General features: G+C 40.6%; 1 protein-coding gene across 1 annotated transcript in view; it reads left to right on the forward strand.

The window, feature by feature from the left end:
• The window catches only part of LOC142291338 (uncharacterized), a 52,288-nt gene extending 35,614 nt beyond the window's left edge, over positions 1-16,674 (forward strand). The window contains exons 13-20 of the mRNA XM_075335804.1: positions 781-2,985; positions 4,050-4,223; positions 5,559-5,732; positions 8,980-10,176; positions 10,274-10,447; positions 12,433-12,606; positions 13,663-13,836; positions 15,327-16,674. Of these exons, the coding sequence (XP_075191919.1) occupies positions 781-2,985; positions 4,050-4,223; positions 5,559-5,732; positions 8,980-10,176; positions 10,274-10,447; positions 12,433-12,606; positions 13,663-13,836; positions 15,327-15,355 (4,301 nt within the window). The 3' untranslated portion in view covers positions 15,356-16,674. The remainder of the gene's footprint in view (positions 1-780; positions 2,986-4,049; positions 4,224-5,558; positions 5,733-8,979; positions 10,177-10,273; positions 10,448-12,432; positions 12,607-13,662; positions 13,837-15,326) is intronic.
• Positions 16,675-23,898: the final 7,224 nt, after the last annotated feature.

A 23,898-nucleotide genomic window follows, 5' to 3' on the forward strand; every position in this document is an offset into this window, starting at 1 on the left:
ATAAAAACACCTTATAGCTTAGGGTTTTAAAAACACCTTAGCTCTTCTACTGGTGCCATTACTGTGGTACCGGATACCCCATGACATTGTTATGCCATGCAAGCCATCCAGATAATCAGCTGTCACTTCTTTGCTTTCAATTCCTTCTTCTTTCGAACATTTGAAGTTCATCCAAAGGAAATGAGAGCACAGTAGCCCAATATCATTCGCTCATTGGCTACATAGTTCTTGTGGCATACCAATGCAAAAACGAGCCTTTGGAGTAGTAGACAACACCTTAAACAGCAGTGATTGTAGTTTGTTCCAATTACTGCTATTACAGGCAGATGACAGCTGTTCAGCACAGCTGGCACTTGCCCAGTATTGTCAAGGGGAAGGGGATAAGTATATCATAACAGTATCATAACAGCAGCCATATTGTTGTCTCATGGGATATCATCATCATCAGGTATTCAGCGTCTAAATGCTTCAATTCAGTGACAACAAGTCTAGATTTTCAAACAGTGAAATTGAAACATATTACTGTACTGATAGGTCATAAATAAAACATTTATACCTTTTTACCCTGTGGCGCTGTAGATTACTTTTCCTAGTAGGAATAGTCTGTTTATCAGATACGTAATTGTATTGCACAGTTTTGTACAAAAGTATATTAATCGGTTCACAATCATCATAAAATTTGACAGGCAACTGTAATATTTAATATCTTAAAACATTGTTTAGCATATGTGCAGATACTGATAATTTATCTGGCTATTTTTTTTTCTTAATATTCCATAGGTTCACTTTACAGCCACCATGAGATCAATCCCTCACAAAGCAAACCCAAAAGCAGCCCTTCTGGTAGTAGTTCCAAAACTAATCATCATGAGAGCATTCACCCCCATAATATTCCAAGCAGCAACACTAAGAACACTCCCTCTCATACCAGCTCTAAGTCTAGTCCTTCTGGCAACATACCCAAGACTACTCATCATGAAAGAACTCCCTCTCATAACAGCCCTAGCAGCAATCCTAAGACTGCCCATCAAAAAACCATTCCCTCTCATAACAGTCCTAAATCTGCTCCCTCTGGTAATATACCCAAGACTATTCATGAGAATATTCCATCTCATAACAGTCACCCCAAAAATTCTCACCGTGAAAACATTCCCTCTCATGGTAGTCCATCTAGCAACATCCCCAAGACCACTCATCATGACAGTATTCCATCTCATACCATCCCAAATAATAATCCAAAGACCAGTCACCATGAAAATATTCCCTCTCATGGTAGCCCAGACAACAAACCAAAGACCGCTCATCAGGAGAGCATTCCCTCTCATACCATCCCAAGTAACAGTCCCAAGACTGGTCATCATGAGAATATTCCTTCTCCTAACAGCCCAGACGAAAAACCCAAGACCACTCACCATGAAAACATTCCCTCCCATAAAAGTCCAAAAGCCAGTCCATCTAGCAACATCCCCAAAACCACTCATCATGAAAGCATTCCTTCTCATACCAGTCCAAGCAGTAACCCAAAGAAAGTGCATCATGAAGATATTCCCTCTCATAGCAGGCCTAAGACCAGTCCGTCTGACAAAATCCCACAAACCTCTCATCATGAGAACATTCCCTCTCATACTAGCCCAAACAACCATCCAAAGACCAGTCACCAACAAAACATTCCCTCTCATAATATCCCAGACAACAAACCCAAGATCACTCATCATGACAGCATTCCTTCTCATAATAGCCCAAACAGTAATCCCAAGAAAACTCACCATGAAAACAGTCCCTCTCAAAGCAGCCATAAGACTAATCCATCTAGCAACATCCCCAAGACCACTCATCATGAGAGCATTCCATCTCACAACAGCCCAAGCAATAACCCCAAGAATACTCACCCTGAAAACATTCCCACTCATAGCAGCCATAAGACTAATCCTTCTGGCACCATCCCTAAAATTACTCATCATGAGAACATTCCCTCTCATACAAACCCAAGCAGCATCCCCAAGAATACTCACCATGAAAATATTCCTTCCCATAGCAGTCCTAAGACCAGTCCATCTGGCAACATCCCCAAGACCACTCACCATGATAACATTCCTTCTCATACCAGTCCAAGCAGTATCCCACAGAAAATGCATCATGAAGATATTCCCTCTCATAGCAGCCCTAAGTCCAGTCCATCTGGCAAAATCCCACAAACCCCTCATCATGAGAAGATTCCCCCTCATAATAATCCTAAGACTGACACCTCTGGAAACATCCCCAAGACTACTCATCATGAGAATATTCCCTCTCATACCAGCCCAAACAGCCATCCAAAGACCAGCCAGCAACAGAACATTCCATCTCACAACAGCCCAAGCAAAATTACTCATCATGAGAACATTCCCTCCCATACAAACCCAAGCAGCATCCCCAAGAATACTCACCATGAAAACATTCCTTCCCATAGCAGTCCTAAGACCAGTCCATCTGGCAACATCCCCAAGACCACTCACCATGATAACATTCCTTCTCATACCCGTCCAAGCAGTATCCCAAAGAAAATGCATCATGAAGATATTCCATCTCATAGCAGCCCTAAGACCAGTCCATCTGGCAAAATCCCCAAGGACATGCATGACAAAATTCCCTCTCATAACAGTCCTAAGACTGGTCCCTCTGCCAAAGTCCCCAAGACAATCCCAATGAACAAGCCTGGGACCACTCATCATGAGAACATTCCCACTCATAACATTCCCAAGACAAGTCCTTCTGGAGGAGTCCCGAAAACTCATCCCTCACATAACAATGGTAAACACAGTACTTCAGGAACCAGTCACTCACACACAATTCCTAAAAGTGATTCCTCTGGTTTTTGCATTGGTAAAGCCAGTGGCCTATACCCAGTATCGGGGGACAAAAATGCATTCTGGCAGTGCGTTAACGGAATTACCTACAAGCAATATTGCCCATCTGGCCTTGTCTTTGATCTAAGTTGTGAATGCTGTAAGTATTAATTTTAGCAGTTATAAATATAGACTATTAAAAGAAAAAACTCTACTGATTTTGATAAGCTGCTTGATTTTACTCACTTTTTTTTGTATAGACAAAAAGGGATTTATATAACACGTGTTCTTTATCAATATCTATTTTTAAGCCTAACCACTTTTCTAATTTGCTATAAAATTCCCTATTATTCTACCTATACAGCTAATTCATATTACTGTTTGCTTGTCTTTTTACTTTACTTCTTGCGATGTTTTATTTGTGTGATGTATCAAACAGGACTCATCAGTACCATGGCCCAACAGTAACTTCCTTAAGCTTTGATCACCTCTCCCTCCCCCAAACCAAGACATCATCAGGGGGTAGAGCTGTGGTCACTTACCCACAGCTTTCTTCACCACTAGCCCATAAAGATGCACAGAATCAATCATGATGATGGTGAAGGAGGCAGTAAGAAATGACTGCAGCATTTTTCACTACTACCACATACTTTTCTCACCATAGCTTCTCTGCCTCCACCTTTCTCCCTAAAATAAGAGGTCATGATCAAAGCAGTGTGAAAGAAGCAGTACCACCCCACAGTTGTCATCACCGGCCAGTAAATGAACCATCATCAGGGGGTGACACCACTGTCACTCACCCTGCTTCTATCACCATCCCCTGATGACATCATGTTTCAGTGAAAGAGGTGGCAGAACCAGAAGCTACTGAATGATGATCACAGAAGAAGTGTGGCAGTGGGGACTGAAGATTCGGTCACTATTAGCTGTATAAGAATAATAGAGAATTTTAAAATAAAGCGAGATACAGAAGTGGTCGGAGTTTAACTGTAGATAGCCTTAAAGGGCATTTTAGGTATTGGACAACCCCTTTAAAGCTGAATCTGACATCCTAAATATTATTCCATTTGGCTATTAGTACATATCAAATGATATAAAAACATCTGAAGTTTATGTCACAGTTATTCTTTCTAATGTTTTATTAAACGATACTTCAATACTTTATAACATTTATTTTTAGATTGTCCTTTCATAACTTTATTGTATAATTACCTTGACTTTTAGGTAACAATCCAAATGTTATTCCAACTAATACTCATGAAGGATTCTGTGTGGGGAGAGCCAGTGGTCTGTACCCTGTGGCTGGCGATAAAAATGCTTTCTGGCATTGTTCGAATGGAATGACCTACAAACAATATTGTCCTTTTGGTCTCGTCTTTGATGTGAGCTGTGACTGCTGTAAGTATTATTTTCCTATATATTTAAAATACATATTTTTTTCTTTATTAGAATTACAACATTACTATCTGCCTACAGTAGAAAATGGAGATATGCTTTTTTGCCAATAAAACCACACATATTTCTTATTAAAGTTATCTAATTCAACTTTAAAATGGATCCATCAACTTAATATGCTGCCCTATATGAGGATAGCATGTAACTACAATGGTCTGTGCTTTAGCAGCCAAAACAACAACAAATATCTTGTTTGATTTGTTTGTTTTTTTTGGCTACCATGAGTACTTTCAATTCTTCTCCGAGTATATATATATATACTGTGTGTATATACTGTGTGTATATATATATATATATATATATATATATATATATATATATATATATATATATATATATATATATACATATATATATATATTTTTTTTCTTTTTAAATCCACAATGCGATTGACAAGCTAGGTATGGGGAAGTATGAAGTGAATGGCGAAAGGAAAGGGAAACCTAGGGAAGGGGAAGATGGTGACCTCTGACCAAGCCTACCGCTGGGCCCTGGCTTCCCTCACCACTCTAGATAGGTTCCACACCTATGCACTGAGCCAGATACGTGACCTTAGACTGACCCTGATCTGGGCTCTAGGTAAGGAGTGGATGGGATGAGCTCTTCGTCAACCCCACAAGATGCTAAGGACACACAGGGATAATAAACAAGGGAAAATAATAAACAACTTATCTCAATGTAGATACAGGGAGAGGGATTGCAAACTGCAATTAAGTTACTGCAGATGATTGCAAGCCAACTGCTTGCACTCAGGATGTGTAGGAAGTTAAAGCAACACCAGCGCTGAGTATTAGGAAGGGAAGGTATAAAGATCCTGATGAAAATCAGCTGAATGGCTGAGGAACTCTGCAGGGTCCAAAAGGAAATGGGATGAAAACCAAGTGGAAATAATAAAAAGTCAGGGAGCATTTAGAACAGCCAAACACTGTAACCTTCTATAGCCAGACACCACAGGACTGTCTATCACCCATGACACCTGTGACAGCAATTCCAAGCATATGATCTTTTTATTTAGTACTAATTTTTATGGTCTTTTTCAAGGTGACAGTGCGTCCAGATAATACTGTAGAGCAGTCTAAAGACATGCTACACAGAATCTGTGAACCACGCCCCCTTGGAAAGACTAGAAAAAACAACCAAACAAAAAAACATCAAATACTCAGGGGAGCAGTGGGAATAAAATAAGGAGAAACTGGTCACTTTTGATGGGTCCTTGTTAAATAGTGTAGCACATTAAGCTGATAGATCCAAATTATTATATTTTTCATTGTTTTACAGGTAATTATCTTCCTCCACCACCAGACAAAAATAAAAAGGACTTCTGTGTAGGGCGAGCCAATGGTCTCTATCCAGTAGCTGGCGATAAAAATGCTTTCTGGCTTTGTTCAAATGGAATATCCTACAAAGAAAACTGTCCAACAAACTTTGTTTTTGATGAAAGTTGCAATTGCTGTAAGTAACAGATAACATTTCTATGTTCCAGTGTCAGAATAATAGTAGCAAATACTGAAGTCAACTGCAGTATGATCGACAGTGAATAAGAGGTTGTCCATGTTTTTTTCCCTTGGCCATAGTGCTTTTTTTAGTAGATGTTAAATAGTTAATCAACATTACTCCACTTGTCATCCGCAGTATGAATTCTTATTACAAATATTGAAATATTATACTTTGTTATTATTTTAATGAAGAAAGTAATCCAATATCATCATCTGTGAATGGGAAAAATATATGAACCTTTAGGATTGAAAATATCAGACTAATTTCACCTTCAAATTATCTGCCAATCAATGGGATGACAATCAGTCGTGTATCGGCGACCTATTTTATTTTAAAAGAGATATCTATCAAAGTCTTATCTTCACAACATGTGTTGTGGAGGTTTATCATGGCATGCCCAAAGTAGATTAATGAAGACCTCAGAAGAAGAGTTGCTGATGCTTATGAGACTGGAAAAGGTTATAAAACCATCTCAAAAAAGTATGGACTCCACCAATCCACAGTCAGACAGATTCTGTACAAATGGAGGAGATTCAAGACCATTATTTACCCTCCCCTGGAATGGTCGAACACCAAACATTAAATAATTGCCAGATTCCCACTTTCATCAAAATCACACCAACATTTATAGACAATATCTGAAACTGACAGACAGTGGCAGAAAGAATAAAAGTACATCAGACACTAAGGCTGGGATGTTGGGACCGGGGAGAAGGTTATAGAAGGGTCTCGTGAACTGGAGGACACTGGCAAATGAGATGAAGAGAGGGATTTTACACCAATGTGGGAATATAGGTGACCACCACATTTTGCAACACAACTTTTCTTTTCTCTTCTATAATTATGGGGTAAAAATAGGGTACTGTTAATTTATAGAGCCAAAGTTACTGTGTGCGGCACAATGGTGAGCACAAATACTTTATAAAGGCAATATATGAGATGAGTGGTACTATTAATTTATGGAGACATTAATACTATGTCTGGTTTCATGGGTGAAATAATACTATGTGTGGTTTCATGGGGAAATATTATTGTGTGGGTCACAAATAGGGTATTTAAGGGGACAAATTGGGAATTATTACTGCGAGGGACCATTATGGGAGCATCAGGGGCACAAGTCAGGTATCACTACAGTCTGAGGAGCACTAAGGAGAAATCATCACTTTGTTGAGACACCATGACAGTGTGCCACACAAAACGAGCTCTATCAAAGTGAGGCATTTGTTGTACTTCACAATGTAGAACGTGGTACTGTAAGGTGGTACTATATGTGGCCACCTTTATAACAATGGCTGGGATCAGATTAAGGTCACATTCACAAGCTCAGTACTTGATCAGTTTTTTACCTCAGTATTTGTAAGCCAAAACCAAGGGCCAATAAAAAGTACAGAAGTGGTGCCCATGTTTCCATTATACTTTTCCTCTTGATTGTTCCACTCCTGGTTTTGGCTTGCAAGTACTGAGGTAAAATACTGATGAAATACTGAACGTGTGAACGTGGTCTACTGCTGACTATTTAACCTAGGCCTTAATAGGCTAATCCAGTCAGGACAAGTCACAACAACACAAAAATATTTCAGTTATTTTTTTCCCACTAATTACATAAAAAATCTAAACTTTATAAAAATTAAATAATTATCAATGCCCTGTCTATACCACTGAAAAGGTAAAATATCATGTAATTAATCCAGCACGGTAAAAAAAAAATGCCAGAATTGCTGTATTTTAGTCGTCTTACCTTGAAATAATCGGAAAAAAAAGAAAACAAAAAGTAGAGTACCAAATTGTTACCTTCAAAACTACACCTCACCCTATAACGTTACCCCATCTCACCCTATAAAGGCACTCCATCTCACCCTATAAAGGCACTCCATCTCACCCTATAAAGGCACTCCATCTCACCCTATAAAGTCACTCCATCTAAGTAAAAAGTAGGGGTTTTTTTATTTTGTAACAGTAGTAAAGAATAATAAAAACAATATAATATATATGTGGTGTTGCTGTAAATGAGTTCCTGCTAGAATAAAGTTAACATGTTATGTTATTTTTACTACTCAATGTTGATGTAAAGGCTAAACCCACTTACCTTTTCACCCCACAATTTATTTTTATTCATTATATGGTACCATAAATGTTGCCATTAGAATACAGCCAGTCTAGCAAAAAAACCAAACACTTGTACAGCTATGTTGATGGACCAAGTGGCTGCGGCATCAAGGTGTTACTAGGGAAGTAAAAAGAATTCTTATATAACTGATTAGCAGTTAGTAAGAGCACAATTTGAAGAATATTCTACTTTTATGGAATTTAGTAAGTGTGTCAATTCCTTAATTTCATATAGACCTGGTATATATATATAGGTTTAAAGGATGGGGGGGGGCATTAAACATTTTGCTTTGGGATTTAGCCTTTATTGGTTACACGCTTGTAAACAATTGAAATGTTAAAGAGAACCTGTCACCAGATTTGGCGACTATTCATTTAGTGAAAATTACAAAACATTGTGACACCTATCAGACCGCACCACCTCCCTAGGTGAGTATTATAAAAGGGTTTTTTACATTATACAGACCAGCCTGGGCTCTAAGATACAGTATTCTGGAATTCTGTATAGAAGGGCTCAGTGGTGGTGGCCGCAGCTTATAGAGGCCAAATCTGGTGACAGGTTCCCTTTAAGTATATTAGACGGTTGTATAACTGTTTATAGGGATTAAGTATTCATTCCATAAGACCAATTTACCACCTCACTTCAGGTCTCTATAAAAAGGTGAAGTGTGGATAATCTAATACATGTTTACTAGAAAGGGATAGCAACTACAGTGGAGACAAAACTGTAAAAGGGATTAACACACATTGTGTTGCTGAATTTTTTATTTTTTACATTTTCATGGTTTTCACTGCATTTTTTTGGGGGTAAGAAATTCTAAGGAAAGATTTCATTTTTAACTTTATAGCAAAAATATTCCATACTAATCATTTTGGTTAGTTGTGTTTTTTTCTGTCAATAGTGTCTTTAACATATTACAAGTTTTAAAAGTATATACAAATGTTGAAAAAAATCTGAAAGAGGCCAAGTACTGATTTTAAGGAACATGCTGTTTTATAATTTTTACTAAATTAATAAAATGAATTATAAATAATAGATCATGACTGTAATTGGTGGCAATGAATAAACATATTTTCTTTGAAATTTTTTTTAAAGGTTCTACTCCTACCACACAAAAGATACCCATTAAAGCTCACAGTGGTTCTGACAACACTAACCATAAAGAGAGTCCCACTGATAACACTCCCAAGAGCAATCCCTCTCATAGCAGCCCGAAAGCTATTCCCTCTGGTAACATCCCTAAGACAACCCATCATGACAGCACTCCCTCTCATAATCCTAAGATTGGACCCAGTGTCAACAACCCCAAGACCACTCATCATCAAAGTACTCCCAGTCATGTTAATCATAAGAGTAGTCCATCTAGCAACATCCCCAAGACCCCTAATCATCAGATAATTCCCACTCAAAACAGCCCAAGCAGCAAGCCAGGGACCAGTCATCATGAGAGTATTCCTATTCATAATATTCCCAAGACCAGTTCCTCTGGAGGAAGCCACAAAACTAGTCACTCTGAGGCAATTCCGTCTCACAACAATCCTAAGACAACAGACCATGAAAAAATTCCTTCTCATAGCAGCCCTAGGACAAGTCCCTCAAGTGGTGTTCCCAAATCCATTCATCATGAAAGCATTCCCTCTCACAGCAGTCCTAGCAGCAAACCAAAGACCAATCATCCTGTAAGCACTCCATCTCATAGTACACATAAATCCACTGACAATATCCCTAAGACAAGTCACCATGAAAGCATTCCTTCACACAGTTCTCCTAAAATCAGCCCATCTGGCAACATCCCCAAGACCAGTCACCATCAGAGCATTTCTTCTCATGGCAGTCCTAAAACCAGTCCTTCTGGCAGCGTCCCCAAGACCGGTCAACATGGGAATACTCCCTCTCATTCCAGTCCTAAATCAAGCCAACCTAAAAGCCATCCATCTCATAGCAGCTCTAAGACAAGTCCTAGTAATATTCCCAAATCCATTCATCATGACAAGAGTATCTCTCACAGCAGTACAAACAATCCCAAAACCAATCACCCTGGATCTCGTATAATTCCTTCATCCAGTCCTTCTGGTAGTGTCCCCAAAACCAGTCACCATGAGAGCATACCTTCTCATAGTATCCCAAAATCAAGTCCATCTAGTCCTTCAGGCACCAGCCCTAAGACCAATCACCAGGACACAATTCCCTCTCATACCAGCACTAAAACTAGTCACTCTGGAAGCAATCCCATTCACAGCAAGCCTGAAAGCAAACCATCAGGGAATGACCATTCGCATCACCCTCAAAAAGGTAGGTGTTATGGCCACGTGAAAGTGGCTCAAATGTATCTGTATGATGAACTATCTATCCTTTTTTGACTGACTGACTGTTTTATTTTGTTCTGAAGGCAACACACCAAGTGAACCTCCTGCTAAATCCAACAAAGATTTCTGTGCTGGAAGAGCCAGTGGCCTGTATCCTGTTGCTGGTGACAAAAACGCCTTCTGGCATTGCGCAAATGGAATCACCTATAAACAATTTTGCAGTGCTGGCCTCGTCTTTGATGTGACTTGTGACTGCTGTAAGTGTTGTGGTGTCATTTGACACTTTTTCAATGTTAACATTAACTGTAGCATCTATGTTATTTATTTTGACTTTTTTGTGTTTTTGACTAGTTTTTAGTTTGCTTTTCCATAAAATCTGGCCTGTTATTAATGACAAATTTTATTCTCGCTTAACTCCTGAACCTGTAGATAAGTAATTTACTATACAAATATCTAAACTAAATATATTTATTATAAAGTGGTTCTATGGGAATTGAATATCATTAGGATAGGTCATTAATATGAATTGGGACAGGTCTGACGCTTGATATCCCCAGTAATCAACTGGTCAAAGGCTTTGAGTTGCTCTGGCAAAGACTGTAAACTCCTCACTGTTACAGAATATTACAACTAGGCACCGATTTCTCTACAGAGTCCCCAAAATGTGTATAGTTCTCTTCCACCAGTATACTTTTTCTTAAGTGCACTTATCTGTCTTTTTCAGTTTAGAGACAGACATTTTAGCACTGGACATATATCTAGGTGGAGTCCTATGACCAACTTTTATTAATTGTACTTGCTTATATAGCACCATTCATTTTCACAGCACCTTATAGACTTCATCATCACTGTTCCCATTGGGGCTCACAATGTAGATTTCCAATCAGTATGTACCTGGGAGAAAACCCACAAAACACGGGGAGCACATACAAACTCCTTGTAGATGTTGTCCTTGGTAGGATTTTAATACAATCCAAGCTGCTTGAGGTCTAGTGGGAAGTTTCCACAATCAGTGATGGTTTGGGGAGCCATGTCATCTGCTGGTGTAGGTCCACTGTGTTTTATCAAGACCAAAGTCAGCACAGCCGTCTATGAGGAAATTTTAGAGGACTTCATGCTTCCCTCTGTTTCTCTCTGGCGCAAGCTTTTTGGAGATGGAAATTTCATTTTTCAGCAGAACTTGGCACCTGTCCACACTGCGAAAAGTACCTGGTTTAATAGCCATAGTATCACTGTGCTTGATTGGCCAGTAATCTCACCTGACCTAAACCCCATAGAGTTATGGGTTATTGTCAAGAGGAAGATGAGACACCAGACCAAACAATGCAGAGCAGCTGAAGGCTACTATCAAAGCAACCTGGGCTTTCATAACACCTCGGCAGTGCCACAAGCTGATCGCCTCCTTGCGCCGCATTGATGCAGTAATTCATGCAAAAGGAGCCCCGACCAAGTATTGAGTGCATTTACTGTACACACTTTTCAGTAGGCGCCAACATTTCTAAGTTTAAAATCATTTTTACAATTGGTTTTATATTTTATATAATATTCTAATTTTCTGAGATGATGACTTTTGGGGTTTCATTGGCTGTAAGCCATAATCATCAACATTAACAGAAATAAACACTTGAAATAGATCACTCTGTTTATAATGACTCTATATAATAGATGTGCTTCACTTTTTGTATTGAATTACTGAATTTTGCTTTTTGATGATATTCTAATTTATTGAGATGCACTTGTAAGTAATGCAACTAAACTTTCCAGGGATTAGATGGATGGCGAAGCTAACCAGTACTGGCATGTAAACTCCAAATGTTTCAAAATGTTTACATACAAAACATTGTAAGTTATAAAGGTGTTTTTTGCTTGAAAACTTTTGAAAAAAATGAATAGAACAGGGCCACTGAGTCTTTCATCGCAGCTATACAACAGGAAATCCTTCCAATGTACTGTACCTTGAACAGAAGGCTCGAAAGCAGTCTAAATAGGCAGCCAAATGTAATCCAGGTGGAAATGAAGCCAATGTAATGTTACTCATTCGCCTTCACAGTATATTTTTAATTAAACCTTAGAAAAATCAAAATAATTGTTGGATTGGAATCTTAAGGGATTCATTTATTCTTTATTTGATTTATGTATCAAAATAAGAAATTGTATTTTTATTGTTCTTATTGCTTTGCTTATTTATGTTTCATTATAATCTTATAGTTCACTAAACAATATGTCTGTTTTGCTATTGCAGGCAATTATCCCCCTGAAGCACCAGCTAAAAAACAAAAAGAATTCTGTACTGGCCGAGCAAGCGGTCTATACCCAGTGACTGGGGACAAAAATGCATTCTGGAACTGCGATAATGGAATAACGTACAAGCAATATTGTCCATCCGACCTTGTGTTTGACGAGAGTTGCGAATGCTGTAAGTAGCCAGAATCCTTCTCCTATAACTGAGGTCGCACCATGGTGGTGACTGCTTTGCAGTAATTAAGAAATTTCCATCGTCTGGTCATGGAAACTGGCACACTGTACAGTATTGAAATATGGCACAGAAGGTGAAGGTATTTTATATAGATGCTTATTTAAAGAGTAGCCAACATTTTTAATTTTTATTTGATAAATCAATAGTACACAAGTAAATGAGCAATGTTATAATACATCTGCAGTAATAAGTTAACTCTGATTCTTTCTCCTCCTCTGTATTCAGTGAAGACAGATCGGTATATATGACTGAGCGAGGAGATGGCAGATGGTGCAGATAAGATTCTATGTAGAAGAAGATGAGGAGCTCTTCATCCAGCTCCTCCCTCTGCCTCTAGATTCTCCCTCCTCCTTCTTTCTCCATAGAATCTCATCTGCACCAACTGCCATCTCCTATCTCAGTCATATATGATCAGACTTCATTGAATATAGATTTTACCTGTGAATTGAGAATTTTGTTAATGAAGGATCAGTCCTGGAGGAGAAAGAAGAGATATATTACAAAGTTGCTTATTTTCATACACACTATTCATTTATAAATAAAAAATAATCTTTTACAATTTCTCTTTAAGGCGGGACTCCAAATCTAAATACAGCCTGAAATAAAAGTCTTATTTTATCAAGTTTTAGGACATCATTAAATACAGCCATTTTTCTAAAGCTGTAAAACTTTTTTGTTTTTCAACTGTGCCGCAATATTGTAATCTCCTAAAATACTATTCCCAACAGGGAAACAAATAGAGCTGCACTTTTATTGAGAACACTTGCATACATGTAAAGATTTAGTTGTACAAATTCAGCAGTAAATTCCCTGACAGATGTAGCCACGAATTAAGAAGTAAGAAAGCATGTAACTCTTATCGTCCCCCATCCTGCGGTATTTACCACTTTTGGCTACACAGTGCCTGTTCCCCTACCATTGTAACCCACCTACTCCTGTTCTGACATGATTGACCACTCACACTGCTAATTACTGGTCATCTGTTTTATGTTGAAGGTAACTATCCTCCTGCTCCTCCAGCCAAAACCCAAAAAGAGTTCTGTTCCGGGAGAGCCAGCGGCCTGTATCCTGTGGCCGGTGACAAGAACGCTTTCTGGAACTGTGCCAATGGCGTTACTTACAAACAGTATTGTTCTGCTGGTCTCGTCTTTGATACAAGCTGTGAATGCTGTGAGTATTGGATGAGTAATCATACTTCACTGGACTAGTAGTGGGAACTGAAGCAGCAAATGTTTCTCTCACTGAGTAGGAGACATATGGATGGTTTACAATGTGTAACTAAATACTCCTTTTGTTCTTCATAACTTTGAAGAATTCAGGATTACAAAGTCACTGCTGTATTGAGTTTTACATTTAGTTCCATAACTCCCATAGACTTCAATGAAAAGACCCACTCACATGCACAGTCACATCTTCATTATGTTTTATATAGCCTTGCCAATCTGAATGAGACTCCAGAGGATTTCCATCTTCTAAAAGACAGCTGTAATATATGCAGTGGATATTTCATATATATTCCACATAATGAAATGTATACTAAGCCAGAAGTAGATCCTACAGGGAGTCGAAGCCGAAAGGAAATAATTCTTTTTATGCATACAATATGAACAATTACATCTGTGATCCCAGCCTGGCACATAATCTGCTTCCTTACCCTGATTCATTAATGTAACTTATTATTATTATTTATTATTATAGCGCCATTTATTCCATGGCGCTTTACAAGTGAAAGAGGGTATACGTACAACAATCATTAACAGTACAAAACAGACTGGTATAGGAGGAGAGAGGACCCTGCCCGCGAGGGCTCACAGTCTACAGGGAATGGGTGATGGTACAATAGGTGAGGACAGAGCTGGTTGCGCAGTGGTCTACTGGACTGAGGGCTAATGTAGGTGTTAATTACTAAACGTTACATAGGTATATACAGTAGGTTGAGAAAAGACATAGCTCGATCAAGGTCAACCTTTCTCCACTAGTTATACATTCTCTATAGATTATCTTTAAAGCACCCCTCCATACTTTGTTTTTTTTCAGCACTGGAGTAGCGCATTAAAACCAAGTCCCCTGACCCCGGAAATATACTTACCCTCTGGCGTTTTCATACTTTTTCGGCACTGCTAAGGTCCCGCCCCTACATCTTGTGAATGTAACTTCTGAATGACTGGAAGTCAGAAGTTAAGTCACAAGCTCTCAATGCAAGTCCATGAGAGCCAGAACAATGCCAGAACGAGACTCACATAGACTTGTATTGAGTTGTGACCTCCGGCACGCTCCATGAAGCACAGAGCTGACGGCAAGCCACAAATCCCCAGTGGCAGTGATAGAAGATAAAGCCGCAAGAACGTGAATATGAGACAGGAGGCAGGGGACTTAGATTTAAGCACCACTCTAGCAGAGCAATAAAAAAAACGCTGGAGTGATGCGTTAATCGATAATAGCAAAAATGTCCGACTGCTGGAAAACTGACCAATGTAGAGAAAAGTGGCATCACACAAGGAAACTGCCTGCTTGTCTGTTGTCAGCAGCATGTTTCTAAAAAAACTATGTTTTGACATTTAGTGGGGGCACATTGTTGACACCCCAGCCAAATACCAACAAGCCCTGTTAGGAATGTCTTTTTGCCTTTTGTTTTTAAAATATTTTTTTGTTTATTACAGGCAATTACCCTGCAGGATATCTCTGGTAGCTGTGATGGTGGTTTTATATTTTGATACCTGTATCGGGTTGCCATGACCAGGAGTGCTTAATGGAATTGTCAATGAATTCTCTAATAAAATTGTAATATTTACTCAAGATAACATTGTAGGTGTATTGATCGTCATCACCAAGTCACCTCATTACTATTGGTCATTAAAATAAATAAATGTTGGATTATACATATGTATATATCTATACAATCTCTCCCTCTCCCTCTCTCTCTCTGTCTCTCTCTGTGTCCCTCTCTCTCTCTGTCTCTCTCTCTCTCTGTCTCTCTCTGTCTCTCTCTCTCTCTGTCTCTCTCTCTCTGTCTCTCTCTCTCTCTCTGTCTCTCTCTGTCTCTCTCTCTCTGTCTCTCTCTCTGTCTCTCTCTCTCTGTCTCTCTCTCTCTCTCTCTCTCTTTATATATATATATATATATATATATATATATATATAAAGAATGTATATATATACCACACACCATATATATATATATATATATATATATATATATATATATGTATGTATAATAAATAGATATACATGTAGCTAGTAGGAAAGCCTTAAAAAGACAGCAGGTACACTTGTATGCAGTTTTTAAGGAATTGGATAGGCAGGTTGTTCCAAACATCTTAGAGAAACACAAATCCTCTGTGGATGTAGGCTTCTTTCTCATCATGTTCTCCCAAATAGACTCGACGATGTTGAGATCAGGGCACTGTGGGGACAATGTCAACCATTCCAGGACTCCTTCTTCTTAATACTGATGATAGTTGTAAATGACTCTTTGGGGTTGTTACCCTGCCACAGAACAAATTTGGCACCAATAAGATGTCTACCTGTATTGCGTGGTAGATAAGTCTGCATGTATTTCTCAACATTAACCCCTTACCAAAATATGATGTAATGGCACATCATATGTGGGCTGTATGTCTTTGATGCGGGCACACAAACTGAGCCATCACCTTTGCCGGAAGTGGATGGCTGCACTATTCAGCCATCATCTGCCTCTGATAGCCATGAGTGACGTTTCTGTCTGTTTAATGCTGCTGTCAATCTGCTGTTCTAATTGCCTTTTAGTACCTCCGCAATGCGATTGTAAAGTGCTGATTAATTGCCATAATGGTCAGGGGTCTGTTGGAAATACCTGTGCCTCTACTGGTGGTATTCCGATAAAAGCCAGTACTCTCACACTGTATATTGTAAAAGTAGTCCTCCCATCACAATAAAACATTTTCCATCGTTCTGATTAGATATCTTTTTGTGCCATTTCTTTCTTGTATTGTAAAAGTTTCAATAAAATAATGAATTCTATTTTTTACAATATGTTTGTGCCCTTTTTGTCATTGTGCCTTAGCTCTGCAATCTTGAACCTTCTAAACTGATGATCAAATCAAGATTGAGTTCAACTTCTAGATTACCAAATGTTACAATAATGACTACCTGCATGACTAGGGTATTGTAAAGTGTCCCACGCACGATAACCCCAAAACGCTGAGTGACGATGGATATACAGTACAGACTAAAAGTTTGCACACACCTTCTCATTCAAAGAGTTTTCTTTATTTTCAGGACTCTGAAAATTGTAGATTCACATTGAAGGCATCAAAACTATGAATTAAAACATGTGGAATGAAATACTTAAAAAAGTGAGAAACAACTGAAAATATGTTTTATATTCTAGGTTCTTCAAAATAGCCACCTTTTTTTTCATTACTACTTTGCACTCTCTTGGCATTCTCTTGATGAGCTTCAAGAGGTAGTCACTGGAAATGCTTTTCCAACAGTCTTCAAGATGTTCCCAGAGATGCTGAGCACTTGTTGGCCCTTTTGCCTTCACTCTGCGGTCCAGCTCACCCCAAACCATCTCAATTGGGTTCAGGTCTGGTGACTGTGGAGGCCAGGTCATCTGGCGTAGCACCCCATCACTCTCCTTCTTAGTAAAATAGCCCTTACACAGCCTGGAGGTGTGTTTGGGGCCATTGTCCTGTTGAAAAATAAATGATGGTCCAACTAAACGCAAACCGGATGGAACAGCATGCCGCTGCAAGATGCTGTGGTAGGCATGCTGGTTCAGTATGCCTTCAATTGTGAATAAATCCCTAACAGTGTCACCAGCAAAGCACCCCCACACCATCACATCTCCTCCTCCATGCTTCGCGGTGGGAACCAGCCATGTAGAGTCCATCCGTTCACCTTTTCTACAAAGACATGGTGGTTGGATCCAAAGATCTCAAATTTGGACTCATCAGACCAAAGCACAGATTCCCACTGGTCTAATGTCCATTCCTTGTTTTCTTCAGCCCAAACAAGTCTTCTCTGCTTGTTGCTTGTCCTTAGCAGTGGTTTCCTAGCAGCTATTTTACCATGAAGGCCTGCTGCACAAAGTCTCCTCTTAACAGTTGTTCTACAGATGAGAAGGTGTGTCCAAACTTTTGGTCAGTACTGTATATATAGCCACAGCAGCCTTTAATTGATTACAATTAAAAACATACTCACACTGATAACCATAAAACCATAACCTTTACTCTAAGGAGATCCTGGATGGCCTGAACCACTGAACAGCACCAGAAACCATCCCCAGTCACACCGCTTTGACTCAGGGCTGACAAATGTCACAATGCTGTCCCCTCCAAATTTTATCCTGTTCCCCGGAAACCGTCCCAGCTGGAACTTAACCATAACCAAGTATGCAGGTTCAGCATACCTCCGATAACTCCATTAACCAAGTCCATCCTTGACCTCCTCACTAGAGATGAGCCACCCCCCTGGCATTCGAGTTCGGATCGGTTCGTCGAACAGAGGCCCCGCTCGACGAACGTTCGACGAACCGTTCAACGAACCACTCGAACCCCATTGAAAACAATGGGAGGCAAACACATAAAAACACATTATACATGTACACATACAGTTAATAAACATTGCCATAACACTTACAGGTCCCCGCGATGCGTCCTGCACTCTGTCTCTCGCTGCTTTTCTTTCTGATAATTGCTGCATCCTCCCGATAACCAGCACTGATGATAGGACTTATCGTGACGTCAAAATAGCATGTGACCAGTCACATGTCTATTATCTCATAGGACCTAGCATGACGTCTAGCCATGTGACCAGTCTGTAGCCAGTCAGTGCATCTCTCCGGTACGCGGTGATCGTTGCAGCATCTCCTTCCCCGTCCATGCATGTGGGCGCTCTTTACAGAGTCAGCCCACATGCAAGGACTAGATGCCACAGCTGGTAAATTGTGGCACCGGGAATCACGTGATCGGAGCACCGTTGCTATGGTAAACCGCCTGTCAGCGGGGACGTCACCGCTTACAGCACGCAGATTCTGCTCACTCACTGGGTGAATAGACTGCACGGGAGCAGCAGCGTTCTTCCTCCCATGCAGTGCTGTCTGATGTAGCAGAGCTGCATGGGTTGAAGGAGAAAGAAGACAGAAGAGCAGGATCGTGGAGGGCTGACAGGGCGTAATAAACATAGAGTCTCTAAGTGTGTCTGTGTATTTATTTCTATTAAAGTATTTTTTCTCTCTGTGGTCTTTTTATTAACCCTTTATTGGAGATTCTTAATGGCCGGGTCAAACTTGCCTGACATTAATCTCTGGCTTAATACTACCTAGTAAATCAAAGCTAGTATTAACTCATTATTACCCAGCAAGCCACCCGGCTTCAGGGCTGCTGAAAGAGTTGGATACAGCGCCAGATGATGGCGCTTCTATGAAAGCCCCATATTCTGGGGCAGCTGCGGACTGCAATTCGCAGCAGAGGTGCCCAGAAAGCTTGGGCCAACCTGTGCTGCGGATTCCAATCCCCAGCTGCCTTGTTGTACCTGGCTGGACACAAAAATGGGGCAAAGCCCATGTCGATTTTTTTTAATTATTTCATGAAATTCATGAAATAATTAAAAAAAAAGGGCTTCCCTATTTTTTTAGTTCCCAGCTGGGTACAAATAGGCTGCTGAGGGTTGGGGCAGCTGTACCTGCCTACTGTAACTGGCTAGCATACAAAAATATGGCAAAACCCACGTCATTTTTTTGGGGGGCAAAAAACTCCTGCATACAGTCCTGGATGGAGTATGCTGAGCCTTGATGTTCTGCAGCTGCTGTCTGCTCTCCTGCATACACTAGTGAATGGAGCATGCTGAGCCTTGTCGTTCTGCAGCTGCTGTCTGCTCTCCTGCATACACTAGTGAATGGAGCATGCTGAGCCTTGTAGTTCTGCAGCTGCTGTCTGCTCTCCTCCATACAGACAGACAGCAGACAGCAACTGCAGAACTACAAGGCTCAGCATACTCCATCCAGGACTGTATGCAGGAGTTGTTTGCCCGCCAAAAAAATTACATGGGCTTCGCCATGTTTTTCTATGCTAGCCAGGAACAGCAGGCAGCTACGGGCTTCCCCCAACCCCCAGCTGCCTATTTGTACCCGGCTGGGAACCAAAAATATAGGGAAGCCCTTTTTTTTTTTAATTATTTCATGAATTTCATGAAATAATTTAAAAAAAAAATGACGTGGGCTTCGCCATATTTTTGTGTCCAGCCAGATACAACTAGGCATATGGGGATTGGAATCCGCAGCTCAGGGTGCCCAAGCTTTCTGGGCACCCCTGCTGCGAATTGCATTCCGCAGCCGCCCCAGAAAATGGCACTTTCATAGAATATCCAACTGTATCCAACTCTTCCAGCTGCCCTGGTGACTGGTGGCTCGCTGGGTAATAACGGGGTTAGGGCTAGCTGTATATTATCAAGTGTCCCTAAGCCCGAAATTCATGATGTCATGCCAATATTAGACATGGCTACCATGAGTTTCTAGTACAGACAAAAAAAAAAACACAACACACAGAAAAATATTTTTATTAGAAATAAAACACAACACAATTAGTGACTCCATCTTTATTGAAATAAAGAACTCCCCTCCGCAGTAATCCTGGGTCAAGGGTCCCGCGCCGTCCAATCCGGATCCAATATCATCTGATCGGTTTGCTGGAAGGCAAAGCGATCAGATGATGTGTCAGGTTCAAGGGCCTAAATCATATGACACAGCAGCTGATTGTATAAAAGCCGTTTATACAATCAGCTGATGCATCTGTGCAAAAAAAACTACACACTTCTGTTCAGACTCCTGTCCGACAGCATCAGCTGATAGTTTAGCCAGCTGGGTGGTAAAAAGTCTGCCTCACCGCTCGAATTATAGTGTCAGTTGATGCCGTCAGGTGACCGCATCAGCTGATCATCACCAGGTCTGAGAGAGAGAAAGAAAGAGAGAGAAAAAGAGAGAGAAGAAAGAGATAGAGAGAGAGAGAAAGAGAAAAAGAGAGACTGAGAAAAAGAGAGAGAGAGAAAAAGAGAAAGAGAGAGGAGAGAGAAAGAGAAAAAGAAAGAGAGGAGAGAGAGAGAGAAAAAGAGAGAGAGAGAGAGGAGAGAGAGGAGAGAGAGGAGAGAGAAGAGAGAGGAGAGAGAGAGGAGAGAGAGGAGAGAGAGGAGAGATAGGAGAGAGAGGAGAGAGAGAGACAAGAGAGAGAGTCCCATGCTTCGTGATGGTCACCCCCCCCTGTCTATCCCAGGCCATCCCCCGATAGGAAAGCACCTAACTGTTTGTGGTTTGTGGATGTGAGAAACACCAGCAATAACCTCTCCTTACCCGGGATGAGTACTACATCTCAAGGGAGAGGCAGTACCCTGTGGCAACTGAAGCCTCAGGGGCGCCACAGTTTCACCCCGCTCCAGCCCTTCTCTTGACTAGAGTATTGTAAAGTGTCCCACGCACAATAACCACAAAACGCTAAGTGACGATAGAACCATATGGCCACAGCAGCCTTTATTAATTATAATTAATAACATACTCAAACTGATAACCATATAACCATAACCTTTACTCTGAAGAGATCCTGGATGGCCTGAACCACTGAACAGCACCAGAATACCATCCCCAGTCGCACCACTCCGACTCGGGGCTGACAAATATCACAGTGCTGTCCCCTACAAATTATAACTTGTTGCTCGGGAATCGTCCCAGCTGGAACTTAATCATAGTTTATGGAGTAAGGGGTCCCATCAGACCCTGCATATTTGGCTAAGGCCATTCCTGACCACCTCACCTCCACAGTGATCGGACGCAAAACCTTGCCCCCATGAGTCCTGCAACACCTTTATCGCCTTATTTATTCCTTCCTTCAAATCCAAGTTCCACAAATCCAAGAACATATCATTTAGGTGAACCCCATCCTCATGTAGGAAATCCGGGTCAGCTACCTCCAATTCACTATACTGCACAACCACTGCCCCGTGTTTGCTCACAAATTTCATTAATTCTGTCCACCGAACAAGCATTCCGCCAATTAATGTGCGCCACGATTTCCCACCATATTATGACCACCTTAGGAAATAGTTCTTGAAGCCTCAATAAATCCAATTTTATGTCACTGACTCAGTCCCTAGATGATTGGACACTGAGGTCATTACACCCAATGTGCAACACTAAAACATTCGGCAGTCGATCCAGTTTAGCATAATAATGGAGCTGGAGTAGGACTCCATTCTATAGCATGCCACTTATTCCAATCCAGCGCACACTTGCCTCCTCTCTCTTGAGGCCTAGAAATCTACCTTCAGGCCTTCGGTCCGCTCATAGTGTGACTCAGTACACGAACGAGTGCCCTATAATCCATACTAAGCTTGCGTTCATATCTGTAGGAAAATAAAATTAGACACCCCACAAGAAAACAGGACAACAAAACCAACATTTGCTAAACAAAACTACAAACGTACATATGACTTGTACCTAATAGATTTCCAACAACCAATCTGCTTCACCACACTCTAAGTTAGCCTCCACCAAGCTGCCTCTGTTGCTGCCCCGATTCTGCAAAAATGGGACGCAAATTCCTTATGATTCAAACCTTACCATCTTAAAACCTTTGATAAACCGTGAAAAAACCCTTAAAAAACCTTTATTTAATTTAGATTAAAATTGAATATCCCACATATAAACAATTCACACACAAAAATACATGAAAATACACAAAGGAAAAAGTGCTGCAGTGCAGAGCGGGATTGGTCAAATGCCCTCAGATCTATCCCTACCTTGCCACGGAGGTTGGCACCCTAAGGCTATGTGTCCACAGTAAAAGGTCCCTGCGGATTTTTTTGCCTGAAAATCCGCAACTTTCGCGGCAAATCCGCACCCGCGGATATGCCGCGGATTTACCGCGGATTTACCGCGGATTTGCCGCGGATTTTGATGCGGATTTTATTTTTTTTTTTTTCCCCATTCAAAACAGAAAATCCGCACCAAATCCGCACCAAACAATTGACATGCTGCAGTTTGTTCCGCATCAAAATCCGCGGCAAAATCCGCAGCGGAAAAATCCGCAGCATGGGCACAGCATTTCCAAAATGCCATTGAAATGGCTGGGGAGTAGCTGTGCTGCAGATTTTCGGCAAATCCGCGCTAAATCCGCGTCAAAATCCGCGTCAAATCCGCGATAAATCCTGTAGCGTGGGCACATAGCCTAAAAGGACGTAGTGGCGCCCCCGCTCAATGTCGGCTCACCCTCCTCTACCCTGCACTAGATTCAAGTGCGGCTAGTCTGGGAGTATAGGAGTACACAAACAAACACTGCATTGCAGTCGTAATAAAAAGAATGTGTCAAAAAATGTCAGGATTATGACCTATTGACAATTTTGACAATAAATAAATAGTGGTGTGACCCTACATGGAAAAGGCTTATGTGGTATCCACTCTTTATGATAGAAAGAATGCCTTTAAGTACTAGTTAATTCACCAGAAAAAATCATGGGTCATAAAGTGCAATTGTGCTGTATAATCACAGGAAGCCTTAAAGTGCTATGCATACTAATTTGTAAACTTATCACTCAATTCATATAATAGCAGCAGATTAAATATTTATATAAATTAAGTGCTGTGCATGCAGTATCAATTATTTGCTCAAAAAACTCTGTCGTGCCAAAAAACAACACCACTTAATCTGAGTCAAATCTTTTGCTGTGATATGAATACAGCTTTGATTAGGCTCCTATACAGCATGTATACACATATACAACTACCCAGCATTCATAGAGATATGGAGTAAACAAATGCACCCCACTGTAAGCCAATTCACAGCAGGAAAGGTAACTATAATATAATCAATATAGTATTTCCACTGGCTAAAGGGATACTTAGCTTTAGTGCAGATTTTGAAAAGATCACCAATCAATCACACTTCAGCCAAATTGCTGGTGGCCAAGAGGAAGACTTGGCTCAGGAACCGCTTGCCCGATGCGTTTCCCCCCCGGTTCAGAATCCCACCGGGGTTCTTCAGGGGCTCTCTCAATGGGGTACAGGAGACTGGCCACAATCTGCCGTTCTGCTCCGGTTCTATAGTTACCTTTCCTGCTGTGAATTGGCTTACAGTGGGGTGCATTTGTTTATTAGGTTCATTGTGACGACATGGGTTAAAGTTTCTTAAAATCCAGCCAGACAGCATGATAGATTGTCTATAGACGGGGGAGAAGTCCCTCATTGTTTTTACAAGACTCTTGTTGACT

Source organism: Anomaloglossus baeobatrachus, chromosome 2 (assembly GCF_048569485.1).
Source record: "Anomaloglossus baeobatrachus isolate aAnoBae1 chromosome 2, aAnoBae1.hap1, whole genome shotgun sequence".
NCBI lineage: Eukaryota > Metazoa > Chordata > Amphibia > Anura > Aromobatidae > Anomaloglossus > Anomaloglossus baeobatrachus.